At 38.2% G+C, this 16849-nt stretch overlaps 1 protein-coding gene across 8 annotated transcripts in view; it reads left to right on the forward strand.

Annotated features, from left to right (window-relative positions):
• chas (chascon) overlaps positions 1-16849 on the forward strand; it is a 231091-nt gene that overhangs the window by 150627 nt on the left and 63615 nt on the right. For all 8 annotated transcript variants that reach the window (XM_067784048.1, XM_067784047.1, XM_067784046.1 and 5 more), the window contains exons 4-5: positions 1079-1248; positions 9498-9752. In XM_067784048.1, coding sequence (XP_067640149.1) covers positions 1079-1248; positions 9498-9752 — 425 coding nt within the window. The remainder of the gene's footprint in view (positions 1-1078; positions 1249-9497; positions 9753-16849) is intronic.

Below are 16849 nucleotides of genomic sequence, written 5' to 3' on the forward strand. Positions count from 1 at the left end.
TAACATAAAAAATCAATAATTCGGTGCGTTACGGAAATCAGCACCATTAAATTTCTAGCCCGACCATGTCGGAAAAGATTCATGTGGCCACATCGAACCTTCTAGGTGTGTTGATTTTGATCATCTCTTAGGATAGACATTCTTACCGGGACACATTCTAAGCCCCTTAGCAATTTGGGCACTCTCCTCCTGTCTCCTCATACTTCGTGCTGTGACCAATCTTGGTCATACCTTCAACTGCCCGAAAGGGTGGGCTATGCGTATCTTGCTGTGCGACCGTTACACTCTGGGGTGTTCCATAAAATTTTGGTTCAAATACATCCCAATAAACTCCCCGCTGCAAATAATCTAAAAAGTACCAATAGGTTTAGGGGGTTGGTAGTTCTTCGACCTCGATCTTTCGCCGCCCTCCTATGTAGCAGAACAGAGCAGATGCAAGCAGCTATACCACTCAATATTACACACCACTCTGGTGATATGGTGTTCAGCTATGCCCCCGCAACAATGACAAGGTGCCTACTTCTCACTAATTCATTTATATTAAGATGGTTTCATGTTTGTGACGAATTTATATCGAAATTTGAGAACGTTGCTATGAATTTTTTAGTAATGTCCCCTGAAGTCAGAGACTTAAAACTTGGAACATACTTCAGAACCCGATTGCAATGCAACATAGGACAAAATAATGTCGCTACGTTGTGCCGAGGACGAGATAATTAAAAAAACTCGTCCAAATTTCGGACTGCGTTTGATTTTTATTTAACAAAAAAATTTTAAAATTTGGCAGAGAATAATTGCAAAAAATAGTTTTTAAATTTAAATTTTATATATTATTTAATTATTATAATTTATAGATTAAATATTTTGGTTTTAAACTAGTTATAAGTTCATAATTATAAACTGGTAAATATTTCCTACATCGACACATGATTTCTTACAGTGTATATTGCATTTCTGCCATTCAGTGTAGCATAGTTTCAGGCGTGAAACATAATTTAAACAATAGAGCTTTTACGTTGAGTTGCTTTTAATACTATACATTTTAACTCTTTTTCATTTATGTACACAACAACAACAGAAGAATGGATAACGAAAAAGAAAACCGAACTAACAACAACACGCCAAATCGAAACACGCGTAAAGCGACAATTGGTGCTGGAAGATGGCAAGGTGGTGGAGGATTCAGGGCCAATTGTCTCAACGAATACGACAGAAGATACCGACAAACAGGAAACGGAAACAACTGAGGTGAGTTTGGTGAATAAAAGAGCGACTGTATACATGTATACATATGCACATATCTTTAGCTGAAAGGTAAACAGTCTTATGTCCTAAAAAGTACATATTGAGAAACAACCAATCCAATGATAAATTGATAAAACATTTTCAAATTTAAAGGTGTGGGCAACCAACAATATCTCAATATCAATATTTTGCCAAAAGGTCAAAAAGACAGGGTAAAGTTTGAAAATGATATTAACTTCATTTGCGCGAAAAGTGTAGCTAATAAAAAAAAATAGAACTAAATTATGTTAATTCAAACTAATTTAAAATAAAACGCAATTGGCCGCCGTGGTATAGAGGAGGCGGAATATTTCCCCTTAGCAATAATTTGGTTTTTGTTGTTGTTGTTGTTGTCGTAGTTGTAGTGAGAAGGACACTCCCCAAACGCCTTGGGGAGCGTTATCTATGTTAATGCTCCTTTGGCGGATGCAGATCCGGTACGTTCCGGTAACAAGCACCATAGACCGATCATCTCGGGAACGATTTAGTATGATCACATGAAACCTTCTAGGCCATCCATGAGGAACTTGGGGTCGACAGAGCATTGGCTGTTAAAGAAACAGGACTCACCACGGGTAGGTGATGTTGACAATTGGGTTTGAGAAGCTATAAATTGCGCTTGCAAGCCCTTGAAAGGGTTGCGCTACACAACCCCTTGAATCAATTTGGTATTTTAGTCGCCTCGTACGACAGGCATACCTGCCGCGGGTATATTGTAAGCCCCCTTGCCCGCTGGGGGACAAAAATTTGGTAAGTCCTTCGAGTCTCTTTTTGTCATGAAAGGCTTCTAGAAAAACTTCATCCGCCTTAACAAATGCTGTTCGTAGTCGGCAACGAAGTGCAGCCAATGCAGCGGGTAAATTAAATGTGTTACGAGTATTTTGAGATTCGTGAATCTCGCTTTCGATTTAACGTGTCTCGAAATTCTCGCTTGTACTCTAGTACAGCGACAAACATTGCTATAATATAAAGACAAAAAGCTACGAAAATGATTTATTAGTGAAAATTGCAAAAGTTGTCATAGGGCCAGAAACGTTCCAAGTTTGTAAAATATATGAAAATAAAAATTGCCTCTCGCCTAGCATAGCTTATAGCGAGCACTCTGCCGTAAACATAAGTATCCTTTTTTTGAGGCTTTTTTAACTTCCGGCGCACGCAGTAAAGCCATTTCTCTGGGCCGGGATTAGGTTCTGGACCTGATTCGGGTTAAATACCTTCCCAGATCAGGAGAATATGGAGCAATTCCGCTGCAAGGATCTGCATTTATAGCCCAACAGAAGTGGAGATCGAGCGCTTGGAATGGGCCCATGAAGCGGTAGAAGTAGGTCGAAGGCAGTTCAAAAGGTTTGCTGCGAGAAACCCTCGGTTCTGCAACCGGTACGAGGAGGAAGAAGCGTCGAATGGCAGAATGAGGAGGCAACGTTCGGCGGAAGGCGACAAGCCTGTTTTCAAGAGGCAGAAAGGACCCAGTCCTAGAGCCGCGAGGCAGGGCAGTCGCATAGACAAGACAAGTAGGTCCAAAGCTGCGAGTCAGAGGGAAGTTCCAATTAAGGAAGTAGGAGATAAGCCAAAGGGAGATAACGCTAAGACTCCAGCTTTCTCGGAGGCGCTAAAGGGAGTTAACGCTAAGACTCCGGCTTTCTCGGAGGTGCCAAAGGGAGATAACACTAAGACTCCTGCTTTTCCCGAGAAGATGAGTGATGTGGCAAAGCAGTCACTGACTGTGGCGCTGGTTGATCGTAGCAGTCCTTTCGGACAAATGACTACTGAAAGGTGGAGATCTGTGGAAAGGGAGCTTATTAGCTTAATGCTTAAGATGATGCGGGAAGAACCAAGTAAACCCCTTCCAACCTTTGATTCGGGGGGATGGTATAACGGTGTGAAGATGATAGCGTGCGACAACATCGCGAGCTTGCAGTGGCTGGAGGAAGTGGTTCCAAACCTCCAAAGGCAAGGCACGAACGCGCGGTTTGAGGTGGTGGATAAAGCGCAAATCCCCACGGTACCAAAAGTTAAGGTATGGATACCATGCGTGATGAAGTCGGAGGATACACTGCGACTTCTGCAGAATCAGAATCCGAACATACCGACACAGGCTTGGAAGGTACTTACTGTATCTCGGCCTACCGAGGATGGTCAGTTCTACATCTTCCAAATAAACAAGCAGGCGGAGGATATTTTGTACACGCAGCTTGGTAAAATGTTCTTTGGCACTGGCAAAATCTACATGCGACTCAGGAAAAGAAGTCCCGAGGATAAAAACCCTAACACGCTAGAGGTGGGCGAAGTCGAAAAGGACCTCAAAAGCCTAAGGGAAAAAAGACAGGTGGAGGTCCCCGACGTCACCACGAACGTGCTAGAAGAGGACCAACCGCTAAATGGTGCTGTGACTCGCACAGAGGAACACCCTGCACAACAGTCACGAGAGGCTGAAGGGGGCCTCGAATACTCTAAACCAAAAGGGCAAGGGGAGGACGCCGACGTCAAGACGAAGGTTCTGGAGGGGGACAAACAGTCCAATGGTGCTGCGAGTCCTACAGATAAACCTCCAACACAGTAAAGTGGCGTCGAGCGAACTCCTCCTAACCCTTGAGGAGGGTTCGTTTGACGTGGCGCTGATCCAGGAGCCGTGGCTCTCATTGGGAGGAAAGGTTTCTGGTAAGAAAACAGCTACATTCATATATGCTAATTACACCACTGAGGATCTCATAGCGGTGGCCGTTGAGCAAAAGAATAAGCAGGCATTTATCCTGGCGTCCTGCTACATGGCCCATGCTGCGGAGGTCCCACCGATGGAGTGCAAAAGGCTAGGTACAGGAGGAAGGGCGCAAAGGGCGGTTGGTCATAGGCGCAGATGCAAATGCGCACCACAATGCGTGGGGAAGAGCAGATACGAACGAGAGAGGCGAATCTCTGTTTTGTTACATCCTACGAACCGATTTGCAGATAGCCAACAGGGGAAATGTCCCTACATACATTGGTCCAACATCCAGCAATGTTCTGGATCTTACATTGAGCTACGAGCGTGATATATCAAGGTATGATTGGATGGTTCTTGATAGACCATCCTTCTCCGACCATGCGTATATCAGCTTCAACATCCCCCTAAAGAGGGTAGAGAAGGGAGGAACCTTTAGAAACCCTAGGCCAACGAACTGGACTATATTCCAGAAACATGTAGAAACAAAACTGGGACAACCCAAAGAGGTTGCTAATGTAGAGGAACTGGAGGAGTCGAATGAATTCCTAACAAGGACGCTTATGACTGCGTATAACAAAGCTTGCCCTCTAAGAAGATTCAGAGGAAAAGCAAAGCCGCCATGGTGGAGCAATGAGCTGAGTCTTCTAAGAAGACTGGTTAAAGAAATGTTTAAGCTCGCATAGACCGCGGAAAGCGAAGCGTGTCGGGACGAGTACAGGGATCTACTGAGGATCTACAAGCGTGAAATTACCAGGGCGAAGAGAAACTCATTGAAAAGTTTCTGTACGGACATAGAGTGCTCCAGCGAAACAGCACGGTTGAAAAAAGTCCTAGCAAAGGGAAACATAGTCCAGGGACTAATAAAGAAAGAGAACGGGGAATGGTCACGTAATAGTGAGGAATCCCTTGAGGTGCTTCTCGATACACATTTCCCATCGGGAGACGGTTTAGAGGAGCCAGCAGACATCACTCACACTCCGATCACGGAGCTAGTAGTGCCGGGCTTGGTGACCGATACCAAGATTGAGTGGGCAGTGAAGACGTTTTCTAAGTTTAAATCGCCGGGCCCAGATGGTATATTCCCGGCCATGCTACAAGTCTCAAGTAGGGCGGTCGTGGAATGGCTTAAAATAATATTCGATGGGTGCATACGACTGAATCATGTACCGCACTCTTGGAGAACTGCTCGTGTAGCTTTTCTACCAAAGGCGGGGAAGATCGGTCACATGTATTCCAAAGACTATAGACCCATTAGCTTAACATCATTTCTGCTCAACCTTTGAGAGGCTGATAGATGTGTACATAAAGTCCAACGTGGATGAAAAGCTGCTCTCCACAACACAGCATGCGTACACCAAAGGCAAGTCGGTAGACACCGCATTGCACAGGGTGGTAATAAGCCTAGAGAAATCCCTGGAATATAAGGAGTATGCTCTAGGAGTCTTCTTGGACATTGCCGGGGATTTCAATAATGTTGCAAAATGGGCGATTATGGATGGTCTTAATTACATTAAAAAACATCCTGCCTTAATCAGATAGATCGGCTGCATGTTAAATTGCAGAAAGATTACAACACAATGGGGATTGTACGAGGCCACGAAATCAGTGGACAGGGGCACGCCGCAGGGAGGGGTGCTATCACCTCTGCTGTGGACGCTGGTCATCAAACAACTGCTCAGGCAATTCGATGAGGGGCCCGTAAAACTTACGGCTTACGCAGATGACGTTGCAATTGTCATAAGTGGAAAGTGCCTTCCAACGATTAGTTCTTTGATGGATCGGGCGCTTCGCGATATTCATACCTGGGCATCTAATGTCGGGTTGAAAGTCAATGCGGAGAAGACGGATATGGTCTTGTTTACAAAGAGGTACAAGGTCCCAAATTGGACCAGGCCTAAGTTAGGAGGGGTGACCTTACAGGAGAAACCTTGCACAAAATATTTAGGAATCATCCTAGACAGTAAGCTGTCATGGAAGCTCAACGTGGAGGAGAGGGTCAAGAAGACCCCAACGGCACTCTACGCATGTAAAAGAATGCTGGGGTGTACGTGGGGCCTATCGCCCTCTCTCTCTCATTGGGTTTTTACAGCGATTGTTAGCCCTATTCTAAACTATGGAGTTCTTGTTTGGTGGAAAGCCACACAAAAAACAACATACCTCAAAAAATTAGAGGGGGTATGCAGACTATCGATGCTTAGCATTACGGGAGCCCTGAAAACAACCCCGACGGCTGCACTGTATGCCATTTTGCACATCCCACCTGTAGACCTGGTAGCAAAGAACAAAGCGTTAACGACCGCAACCAGGCTCGGTGCTTCGGGGCAGCTTGAGCGCCGACCATATGGCCATAGTAGTATAGCGTCATCAATCACAAGACAAACAGACTACATGATTCCCTATCTGCGCTTCGAGGGAGATCTTAAGGCCACAATAGAGGTGGACGGTTGGCGCAAGGGTGCGCAAATGGCGGACGAGGCGATACATTTGTACACCGATGGTTCCAAAGTAGTGGAAGGAGTAGGGTCTGCGGTATACTGCGCTGATCCGGAAATAAGCAGATCCTACAGGCTGCCGGATTACTGTAGCGTTTTCCAAGCGGAAATATTAGCCGTAACCAAAGCAGTAGAAACCCTGGAAGAGAATAGCTTAAGCTGCAACCGTGTTAGATTTTATATTGACAGTCAAGCAGCAATTAAGGCAATAATCTCGCATAGCACAGCATCTAAATGCGTGTTAAAGTGTAAGCAGTCTCTGGAGAGAATCGGGACAGGGAGAAGCATACATCTATATTGGGTCCCAGGGCATATGGGAATAGATGGGAATGAAAAAGCGGATGAACTAGCTAAAAAGGGCACATCCCTTGAAGCTTGCTCCGTAGATGTCCCAATTAGATTGGGCGAGATTAAGCGAAGGCGAGAGGTGCACATGATCGACCAAGCGGGAAAGGCGTGGGTTCAAGCGCGGGGCTGTAAAGTGTCGAAGATTATGTGTAGGTCTTACAACCTTAGACTAACACAGTTGCTCCTATCATTAAAAAGAGAGGACTGTAGACTCATGACGGGTATTCTGACTGGACACTGCCTTCTGGCGTCACATGCCTTTAAACTAGGCCTGGTCAGTGATAGCAGATGTAGGAAGTGCGGGTTGGAGGAGGAAACGATCGAGCACGTTCTGTGCTCGTGCGCTGCACTTGCCAGGCTAAGACTCTAGCTATTAGGAGTGATACAGCTGTCAGATCTAGAAGCAGCAAGTGGCTTAAGTCCTAGGAAGCTTCTAGTATTTGCCAAGAGGACGGAGTTATTTTATAACATAGGTCCTGGTTTTTGATAGGGTTTTTCAGTTTGGTCGTTAAAACAAACTTCTGGTAACACTACGGACTCAATCAGTCTATGTGAGGTCCTCATGGACCGGCCAGTTCAACCTACCTACCTACACTCGGAGAGTTTGACAAATCACTTCTTTCTAAATTTGGATGTGTAGGTCGATTTTTGCCCGTTTTTTTAGATGGGGTCATAGCGATGTATCTTTATCGCCCTCAATCCTTTAATTCATATATAAAATAAATATCTGAAAAAAAAACAAATATATATATATATAAAATAACTCCCTCCCCTTGGTAATTACTAGAAGCCTTCTGGGAATTATACTAAGGGAAGTCGCCCCTCCCCCAGAGCCTTCTGTATGGGAGGCTGAATATGCTACTTACGCAACACGGCGGGCACCTCGTCGATAAACAAGTAAGGAACATTACATAATCAGCTGAGAGCTTTGGAGACAAAATAAGGGGAAATCACCATGTAGGAAAATGAACTTAGGGTAACCCTGGAATGTGTTTGTATGACATGGGTATCAAATGGAAGGTATTCTGGGCCATAGTTTTATAGGTGGACGCGTTTTCGAGATATCGCCATAAAGGTAGACCAGGGGTGACTCTGTAATGTGTTCGTGGGTATCAAATGAAAGGTGTTAATGAGTATTTTAAAAGGGAGTGGGTTCTATAGGCGGACGCCTCTTCGAGATATGGCCATAAAGGTGGACCAGGGGTGACCCAAAACATCATGTGTCGGCTGTCGCTAATTTATTTATATATGTAACAGTATTCCGGCCATGATTCCAAGGGCTTTTGATTTCACCCTGCAGAACTTTTTCATTTTCTTCTACTTAATATGATAGGTGTCACACCCATTTTACAAAGTTCTTTCTAAAGTTATATTTTGCGTCAGAAAACCAATACAATCTCCATGTTTCATCCCTTTTTTCGTATTTGGTATAGAATTATGGCATTCTTTTCATTTTTCGAAATTTTCGATATCGAAAAAGTGGGCGTAGTCATAGTCGGATTTCGCCCATATTTAATACCAAGATAAAGTGAGTTCCGATGAGTACGTGAACTAAGTTTAGTAAAGATATAGATATATCGATTTTTGCCCAAGTTATCGTGTTAACGGCCGAGCGGAAGGACAGACGGTCGCCTGTGTATAAAAACTGGGCGTGGCTTTAACCAATTTCGGCCATTTTCACAGAAAACAATTATCGCCATAGAAGCTATGCCCTTACCAAATTTCACAAGGATTGGTAAATTTTTGTTCGACTTATGGCATTAAAAGTATTCTAGACAAATTAAATGAAAAAGGGTGGAGCCACACCCGTTTTGAAAATTTCTTTCATTTTTGTATTTTGTTGCACCATATCATTACTGGAGTTAAATGTTGACGTAATTTACTTATATACTGTAAAGATATTCAATTCTTTGTTAAAATTTTATTTTAAAACATTTTTTTTAAGTGGTCGTGTTCGTCATCCGATTTTGCTAATTTTTATTTAGCACACATACAGTAATAGGAATAACGTTCCTGCCGAATTTCATCATGATATCTTCAACGACTGCCAAATTACAGTTTGCAAAACTTTTAAATTATCTTCTTTTAAAAGTGGGCGGTGCCACGCCCATTGTCCAAAATTTTACAAATTTTCTATTCTGCGTCATAAGGTCAACCCACCTACCAAGTTTCATTGCTTTATCCGTCTTTGGTAATGAATTATCGCACTTTTTGGGTTTTTCGAAATTTTCGATATCGAATAAGTGGGCGTGTTTATAGTCCGATTTCGTTCATTTTAAATAGCGATCTGAGATGAGTACCCAGGACATATATACCAAATTTCATTAAGATACCTCAAAATTTACTCAAGTTATCGTGTTTACGGGATGACGGACGGACGGACATGGCTAAATGAATTTCTTTTTTCGCCAATATCATTTTGATATATAGAAGTCTATATCTATCTCGATTAGTTTATGCCGTTACGGATTATCGTTATGCGAACAAAATTAATATACTCTGTGAGCTCTGCTCAGCTGAGTATAAAAATCGTTAATACGCCGATAATCGTCGATAGCGAATCGGTAACACTCCAAAAAAAAATAGATATATTTTCGATAACAATTCGATAAAAAACGATAACCCATTTTACCAAAAACTCGTGATCTTAAGTTCATTAAATCTTATTACAGAAACGTGATTTGGGCATACCCATCGATGGCATTGCAGTCGAAACGAATAGCGGTGCAATAGAAGCGCCTGACACCGTTGATAGTCAAGTGGCTGTGCTGCCAGCTGATCAAGCCAAAATTGTAAAGAAAATGGTGCCGCGCCCATCAGACGGGCTAGTACGCGAAACGAACGATAAGCGCGTGATCTCACATGAGGAGGTCAAGGATTATCTCGAGACGGAAGATGTGCGAAATTTAGGAGACTTCTCAGATGAGGTAAGTAAAACAATCTTACTATAAGTTACATACATATCTTATGTATACTTATTTTATTGGGTCACTAGTAATTTTATTAAAAAGAATTTTGCTGCTTTTTGTGGTTGGTGTTGGTTTAGAATTGCGCTGCGGCCAACTTATTTACTATGGCTTCATTTAGCACGTGTTCTACATTTGTATAATACCAAGCATATGCCAAAAAAAATTTTAAGTAACCAAGTTGCAAATGCAAATAGATATTTGCTATAAACCAATCAAGTTTTTTGCATTAGTGGTCTAGACATACAAACAAACAAAGAAAAATGCTAAACAGCGTAGGCATTTTTGACTATTTTTTCGTCAAGAAATACTTGTTGCAAAATCTAACTGGCTGAGTGGCGGCTGGGGCTGTGGCTGTAGCCTCATAGGCAAGCAACTGGTATATTAATATTGCCCCCAGTCCGGTTATCGGTAGTTGAAGTACTCTTTGCTTTTGTTGCATTTTTTCGCCAGATTGCCATTTTTTGTTTGTTCATTTGTGGCTTATAATGAGGGAAAGGCAAATTTATATGTTTTATAAATTTTGCTAATAGCCAATTGTGGTACGCTTAAGCCGGTGGCATTAATTGAGATATATTGGTGTGCATTTAAATATAATTATTATTAATACTTGGAAAATATGTTCATACCTATTGCTGGAGTTTGTTTATGAGATTAAAAAATGATCATTATAGAGAAGAGTTAATAGAACAACTGTGCTGATTATATCTACAGTTGCGAGCACAAAAATAGCAGTAGCAATTTTGATCAAAATTCGTCAATTAAACTTTTCGTTTTGTTATTTTAGAAATTTTAAGAAAAACCGTTTATGCATTTTGTAGCTGAAACTATGCAAATCAATCTCAAAAACGTTTTTGGAAAAACTTGGAAGTTTGAGAAAAACTGAATTTTTTTAGATATGCAGTTTTGTAGCCCAATCAATTTTAGTCTAACAAAGTATAAGCCTCTCAAATTTTCCATTGTTTTTGTACAGGTTTTTTCCGAAGAGTTATAATATTAAAAATGAAATTGCTTTGGTTATTGTTTGTGTCAAACCAATTATTGTCTTTATTAGTGAAGTTATGTTAGTATTTATACAAAATTATTCTAGTTAATTCGTATGTGCTACCTCCAATATATATTTACATTAATACATACTTACATACTAAGTGTACATATATAATTAGGCGCTTTGCCAGCGAACCGCATAGATGCATAAATATTCAGTTCGATGGGAAGCGCAAGCTAAGCATAAATAAAATTAGTTGTGGGGAATGCAAAATAAGCAAAAACGGAATAGAGTATGGAAAATGCATGTTAAGTGTAAACGAGTCGTGGGAATAAATTTTGTGCAGGCAAAGGTTTGTGGTGAGTAATTAGTCAGCTTTAAATTGAAATATAACAAGCCTCAAGTTACGAGACGTAGATTGTCGTAGCGCATGTCGGAATATACAAATGAATGAATATGTATGTAAGAGGCAATGCATCTCAAGACATACCAAAACGAGTTAAAATATATGTTTGTACAAATGAATGAATGAATGAGTGGATGAATGAATGCTACACCATCCGCCTTTGAAAGAGTAGTTAGACATAATTTGTGCAAAGAAAATTTGAAACACACTTTGGATACTCAAAAAACAATCAGAGAACTCCAAATAAAAAATTCAAAATTTTGTCGAAAATTTTTTGAGGTTACTTTACATAGTTTCACTTACAAAATTCATAGAATTTTTTTCTTGAAATTTTTGGAAAAAAGGTTGAATTAACTAAATTTGAAAAAAAAAGAACTTCCACTGCCATTTTTCTGTTCGCTGCTGTACATATATGTATGTGTACCTGCGAGGAAAAAATAGCAACAAAAATTATTTATATATTAAGCGTTTTTTTTTTCTACAGCTTCAAAATTTTTTCTGCTCGCTTGGAAAAAAATTTCAATTGGCAAGCTATGAGGTGCTAAATGTTTTCGAAATTGACTTACAAAGTTTTCGTTGCAAAAAGTATCAAATTTTCACACAAAAAAAAAGCTCTCCTAAAACTACATATTCAAAATTGAAAACATTCATAAAGATTTTTAAAAACTTCACGAATTTTGTAGTTTTTTCGAAAATGTATTCGAAATTTGTTTACGTTGTTGTCGTTACAGAAATCATTAAGGTCTCAAACTTTTTGTACATTATTAAAAATGCTCTCATTTTAAATTTTTTCGAAAATACTTCCGAAAGTGGTTTAAGTAGCTTTCGTTACAAAAAGTATCAAAATCTCCCAAAGTATCTTAAATTTCAAAGTAAATTTCTAAAAAAAAAATTTTAATACTTTTAAAAAATTATCAAGTTTAGTAATTTTTTCGGAAATGTTTTTGAAATACCATTACATAGTTTCCATTACATTACATTACAAATTTTTATAGACTTCTAAGATTTTTTTTTTATAAACGTTTCCGAAACTGTCTTACAACCAAAAATTTGGAAGATTGGACATTTTAAATTTTTGCGAAAATGTTTTTCAAACTTGTTTGCCTTTTACAGTTTTCGTTAGACGAAGTATCAAATACTAAAAAGTATTCCAAATTTCAAAATAAAACTTGGAAACTTGTACGAATATTTTTACAAAGTTTCAAAATTTTTGAATTTCTTCAAAATATGCTTTCGTTACAAGGCGGAAGATTCTCGTAAAGTATGCTAAATTTTAAATAAAAATTTGAAAAGTTGAAAATAAAGATTCTTAACAAACTCTCGTTCCGGATATATTTTGGTTTATTGGTTTACGAAACTCATAAAAGTATCCTAAAATTTTAAATAAAAATTTGGAATTTTTTAAATAGACTGTTCAAAACCTCTATATTTTAAAACTTTTTGAAATTGGCTCAAATAGTTTTCATTAAAATCAAAACATTAAATTCTTAAAAAGTATTTTAAAATTCTTAATACAAATTTGTATATTAAATATTAACAACTATAATTTTTTTAATTTTTCGAAAGCATCTTCGAATTATCTTAAGTTCTTGTATGAAAGTTTTCAAAACCTTTTCAAAACGTATACGAAACTAGTTTACATAGTTTTCGTTATATGAACTATCAAACTTTCAAAAATTGTCCAAGTTTTTTATTGATTTTTTTTTTTAATTTGGAGTTTCTATAAACATTTCGAATTTATAAACTTTTTTCGAAAATATTTTCGAAATGAGTTTACAAAGTATTCAAATTTTAAAAAGTATCAGAGAATTCTAAATGAAAACGTGGAAATTTGTATACAATTTTTTTTAAACGTTTTCGAAGTCGGTTGGACGAGTTTTCGGAACATAATTGTTTTTTATTAACGAAAATGAAAGAAAATAAATAAAAGAACTGATAAATTGCCCATATAATTTTTCGCTGCTATTGTTTTGCTCGTAGCGTACGTATGTATATATGAACACGTTTACAGCGTAATATATAAAGTGCCTTAAGCTGTCAATTTAGTAGCAAAGTTTGAAAGGCTTTAAGTTAAGCACACTTACATTGGAGGCCCGTGCATTGATTTCTCGAGCAGCTGTGCAGATAATATGTAGAGAAATAGAGTTTTCTTATATTAACAAGCAACAGATTATTTGTTCGCGTCTTAGATAAGGTCCAATGAAAGGATTGGGTTCGTACGCTTCTGAACTATTTGCGACTGAGGAAGGTTCTCTGCAAATAATAAATGCGACAGACCTCGTCCTTCCTGAAAATTGGCTTTCCCCGATTTCGAAAATTTCTTTTCCCCCCCTTCTCAACCCTTTATTCATCTCCCTCTCCCGCAATTTTCCTTTTCCTCATTCTCGTACTAATCTTCCTTTTACTCTTGCTGATCCTCTCCATCACCCCCAATATCTTCATATACCCCTGCCCCCTTATATATAATCTCTAAATAGGTTTATCAGATATTACATTATTTTTTCAATTAGCTCTAGCCGATATACGTATAAGTACTTTTCCAAAATTCAGTAAAGATTAATATATAGGGAAAACCATGATACAAATATTACAAATATTATTATTATTTATCATGAGAAAAATATACTCAAACAACACTAGCTTCAACCGAAATGAGTGGTAGTTATGTCGTAATGAAGCTATATTGCCTATAAGCATGATACCGTCCACTTTTTCAAAACCGGTGGGAAACTGCACTATTTTATCCGAAATTAGAAAACCTTATTATTTGTGTTTCCATCCCGTAGCGGTAAAAAGACTCCCCGAAAGGTTTGTAGAGTTTTAGCGATGTTGTTGGTCCTTGCCAGACATTGATCAGGTACATACATTGCGGAAAATAGCACCATTAAGATACCAGCCCGACCATCACGGCCACGATTTAATACCATTAAAACCGTCTGCCTTCGTGAAACACCTGAGGTCGCCAGAGCCTCGCCTACTAAACAAAAAGGACTCACCATGGGTAGTTGAGGCTGAGAATCGGTTTGGAGAAACTATAAATTGGGGTGGCATCTCCTTGAAAAGATTACGCTACATAACTCCTCGAACCCATTGTGGAAATTTCATAAAGATCTGTTGAGAGCTTTGGACTACCATAACTGGCGGGTAGCTCAAAAAAGAAATATTCTGAAACGCAGATACATTTACAAGATACCAAGCATTGAGACATAATCCTTCAAACTCAGTAGGGGCGCCCCTAAATCGGCTAGCATCCTTTCCTTGTGTTTCCGCTAAAAATGGTGAATCTATAATTCGAGTTTTTTTTACTTTTATTTCGTTGAAAGATTGTTGTTATTGTAACAGCAAAAGCTCCCTCAAGCTTAAGTGAAATATTGGGTAGTCGTTTGCGGTGTATAAATCGGTACCCTTTGGCACTAGCATCTTTTAGTACTCGAACCTTCAACTCTGCGTATTGCCGCTGGGCTTTAGCAAATGTAGGAAGTACGGGTTTTATGCTCGTGCCCTGCGCCCGCCAGCCTAAGACTCCAGCTATCAGGAGTGTTGCAGCTATCAGTTCTACAAGCAGAGAGCAGCAAAGGCCCCAGAAAACTTCTAGTATTTGTCAAGAGGGCGGAGTTATTTTATAACATAAGTTCTGGTTTTTGATAGAGTTTTTTCATTTTCGTCGTAAAACAAACTTTGGCTAATATTATGGACTCATTCAGTTTATGTGAGGTCCTCACGGACCAGCCAGTTCAACCTAATCCCTCATGACTAATGAAAGTTCAGAAAATGCCAACGATATCAGAAAAGCCCCATTAATATTCGGAGCATGCCCCATTCAGAAGAAAGCAAAAGAAATATTTCAGAAAGGTTCAAATGAAATCCAGAAAACGTATTTCAGGAAAGGGTACATCATAAAAATAAAATAGATTGGTTAAAAAGTGAAAAGAAACCCAGGAAGGACTTTTGGAAAAAACAATTTACAACAATTTATATGACATTCAGAAAAATACAAAAGTATTTTAGAGAATACAAGTGAAACTCAGAAAAAGTTAAATTTATTTCAGAAAAGATCAAATGAAATTCAAAAAAGTGTGCATTCAGAAAATATAAAATTAATTTAGAAAAAGAAAATAAGAAAATTTTAATGAAATTCAGAAAAAGTCAACCGTACCTCATAAAAGTTCAAAATAAGTTCAGAAATGTCTTCATTTAGGGAATAGAAAATTCGGTTCAGAGAAAAGAGAAAAACTTTTAGAAAAATGTGAATAAAATTCAGAGAAAGCTAAAAGTAATTCAGAAAACATAAGTGAAACTCATAAAAAGTCAAATTTATTTTAGAAAAGGTCAAATAAAATCCAGAAAACTCTAAATTCAGAAAATAGCAAATTTATTTCATAAGAGTCAAATTTATTTTAGAAAAGGTCAAATGAAATTCAGAAAAGTCTAAATTCAGAAAATAGCAAATCTATTTCATAAGACTACAAAAGAAATTCAAAACGGTTTAAATTAAATTCCAAAAATGTTAAATAAAATTCAGGAAAGGTCAAATTTATTTCAGAAAAGGCCAAATAAATTTAATTGAGAAAAAAAAAAAATCAGAACAATTTAAATGAAATTTAGAAAAGTCATCTTCATTCAGGGAATAGAAAACTCATTCCAGAAAAAAGTTTCATTAAAATGTGAATAAAATTTAGAGAAAGCCAAAAGTATTTCAGAAAACATAGGTGAAACTCATAAAAAGTCAAATTTATTTCAGAAAAGGTCAAATGAAATTCAGAAAAGTTACAATTCAGAAAACAGCAAATTTATTTCAGAAGGCTACAAAAAAAAACAGAACAGTTTAAATTAAACTAAGAAATGTTAAAGAAATGTGAATAATGACGAAATTGGTTTTAGAACACCTTAAAATATGTTTTCTGAAATTCATTTGGCTTTTCTCAATTTCATTTGTGCCCTTCTGAGTTAAACAGCTGAGAAGTTTTCTGTCAATTCGTTTACCAATATAGTAAATATAAAAAAAATTATTGTTTTTCTTTTGCGGCGTATTGATAAAGGATTCCAGTTTCGAATATCTATCATAAAATTATTGTTATAGGCCTTGAGCTCAAATATCAACCTGGAAAAAAAATCTCTCAAAAAAAAAAAGTACCACTGATCGATGCTAAATTTGTCGCGCAAACGAAAAATACCACATTGAATTCGTTTAATCAAGTCACTACTTCATTTCTGGTTGCCTTACCGTCATTCACGGTTTATTTTAAGCGACACTAAAAACCATAAAATCACACTAATACCACTTTGCCTCACAGCCAACTCACGATTTTCATACATTTCGCTGCAGTTGCACTTTCTTGCGAGAATCATTAAAACTCATCTTCAGCACAAGAGCTGCAAAAATTTCCATCACATATACATGTACAGACATGAAGCCTGTGTATTATAATTTGTTTGAATGCTTGATTGTAGGTTTCATTTTTAGAAGGCGAGAGACCGTGACAAAATCAGGTTTGTTGCTTTAGTCTTTTGTAATTTTACCAACCCTAAACAACTTCAAATGTTGCTTCTAAATAAAAGAAGCTATGAAGAAATGTAGCCTGAAGCTAAGAAAGCTGTGCTAATCTGTATTTTAACAAACAAAAACAAAAGAAGATAATCTAGGTAAAAAAACGAATAAGCGAT

Source organism: Eurosta solidaginis, chromosome 4 (assembly GCF_040869045.1).
Source record: "Eurosta solidaginis isolate ZX-2024a chromosome 4, ASM4086904v1, whole genome shotgun sequence".
Taxonomy (NCBI): Eukaryota; Metazoa; Arthropoda; class Insecta; order Diptera; family Tephritidae; genus Eurosta; species Eurosta solidaginis.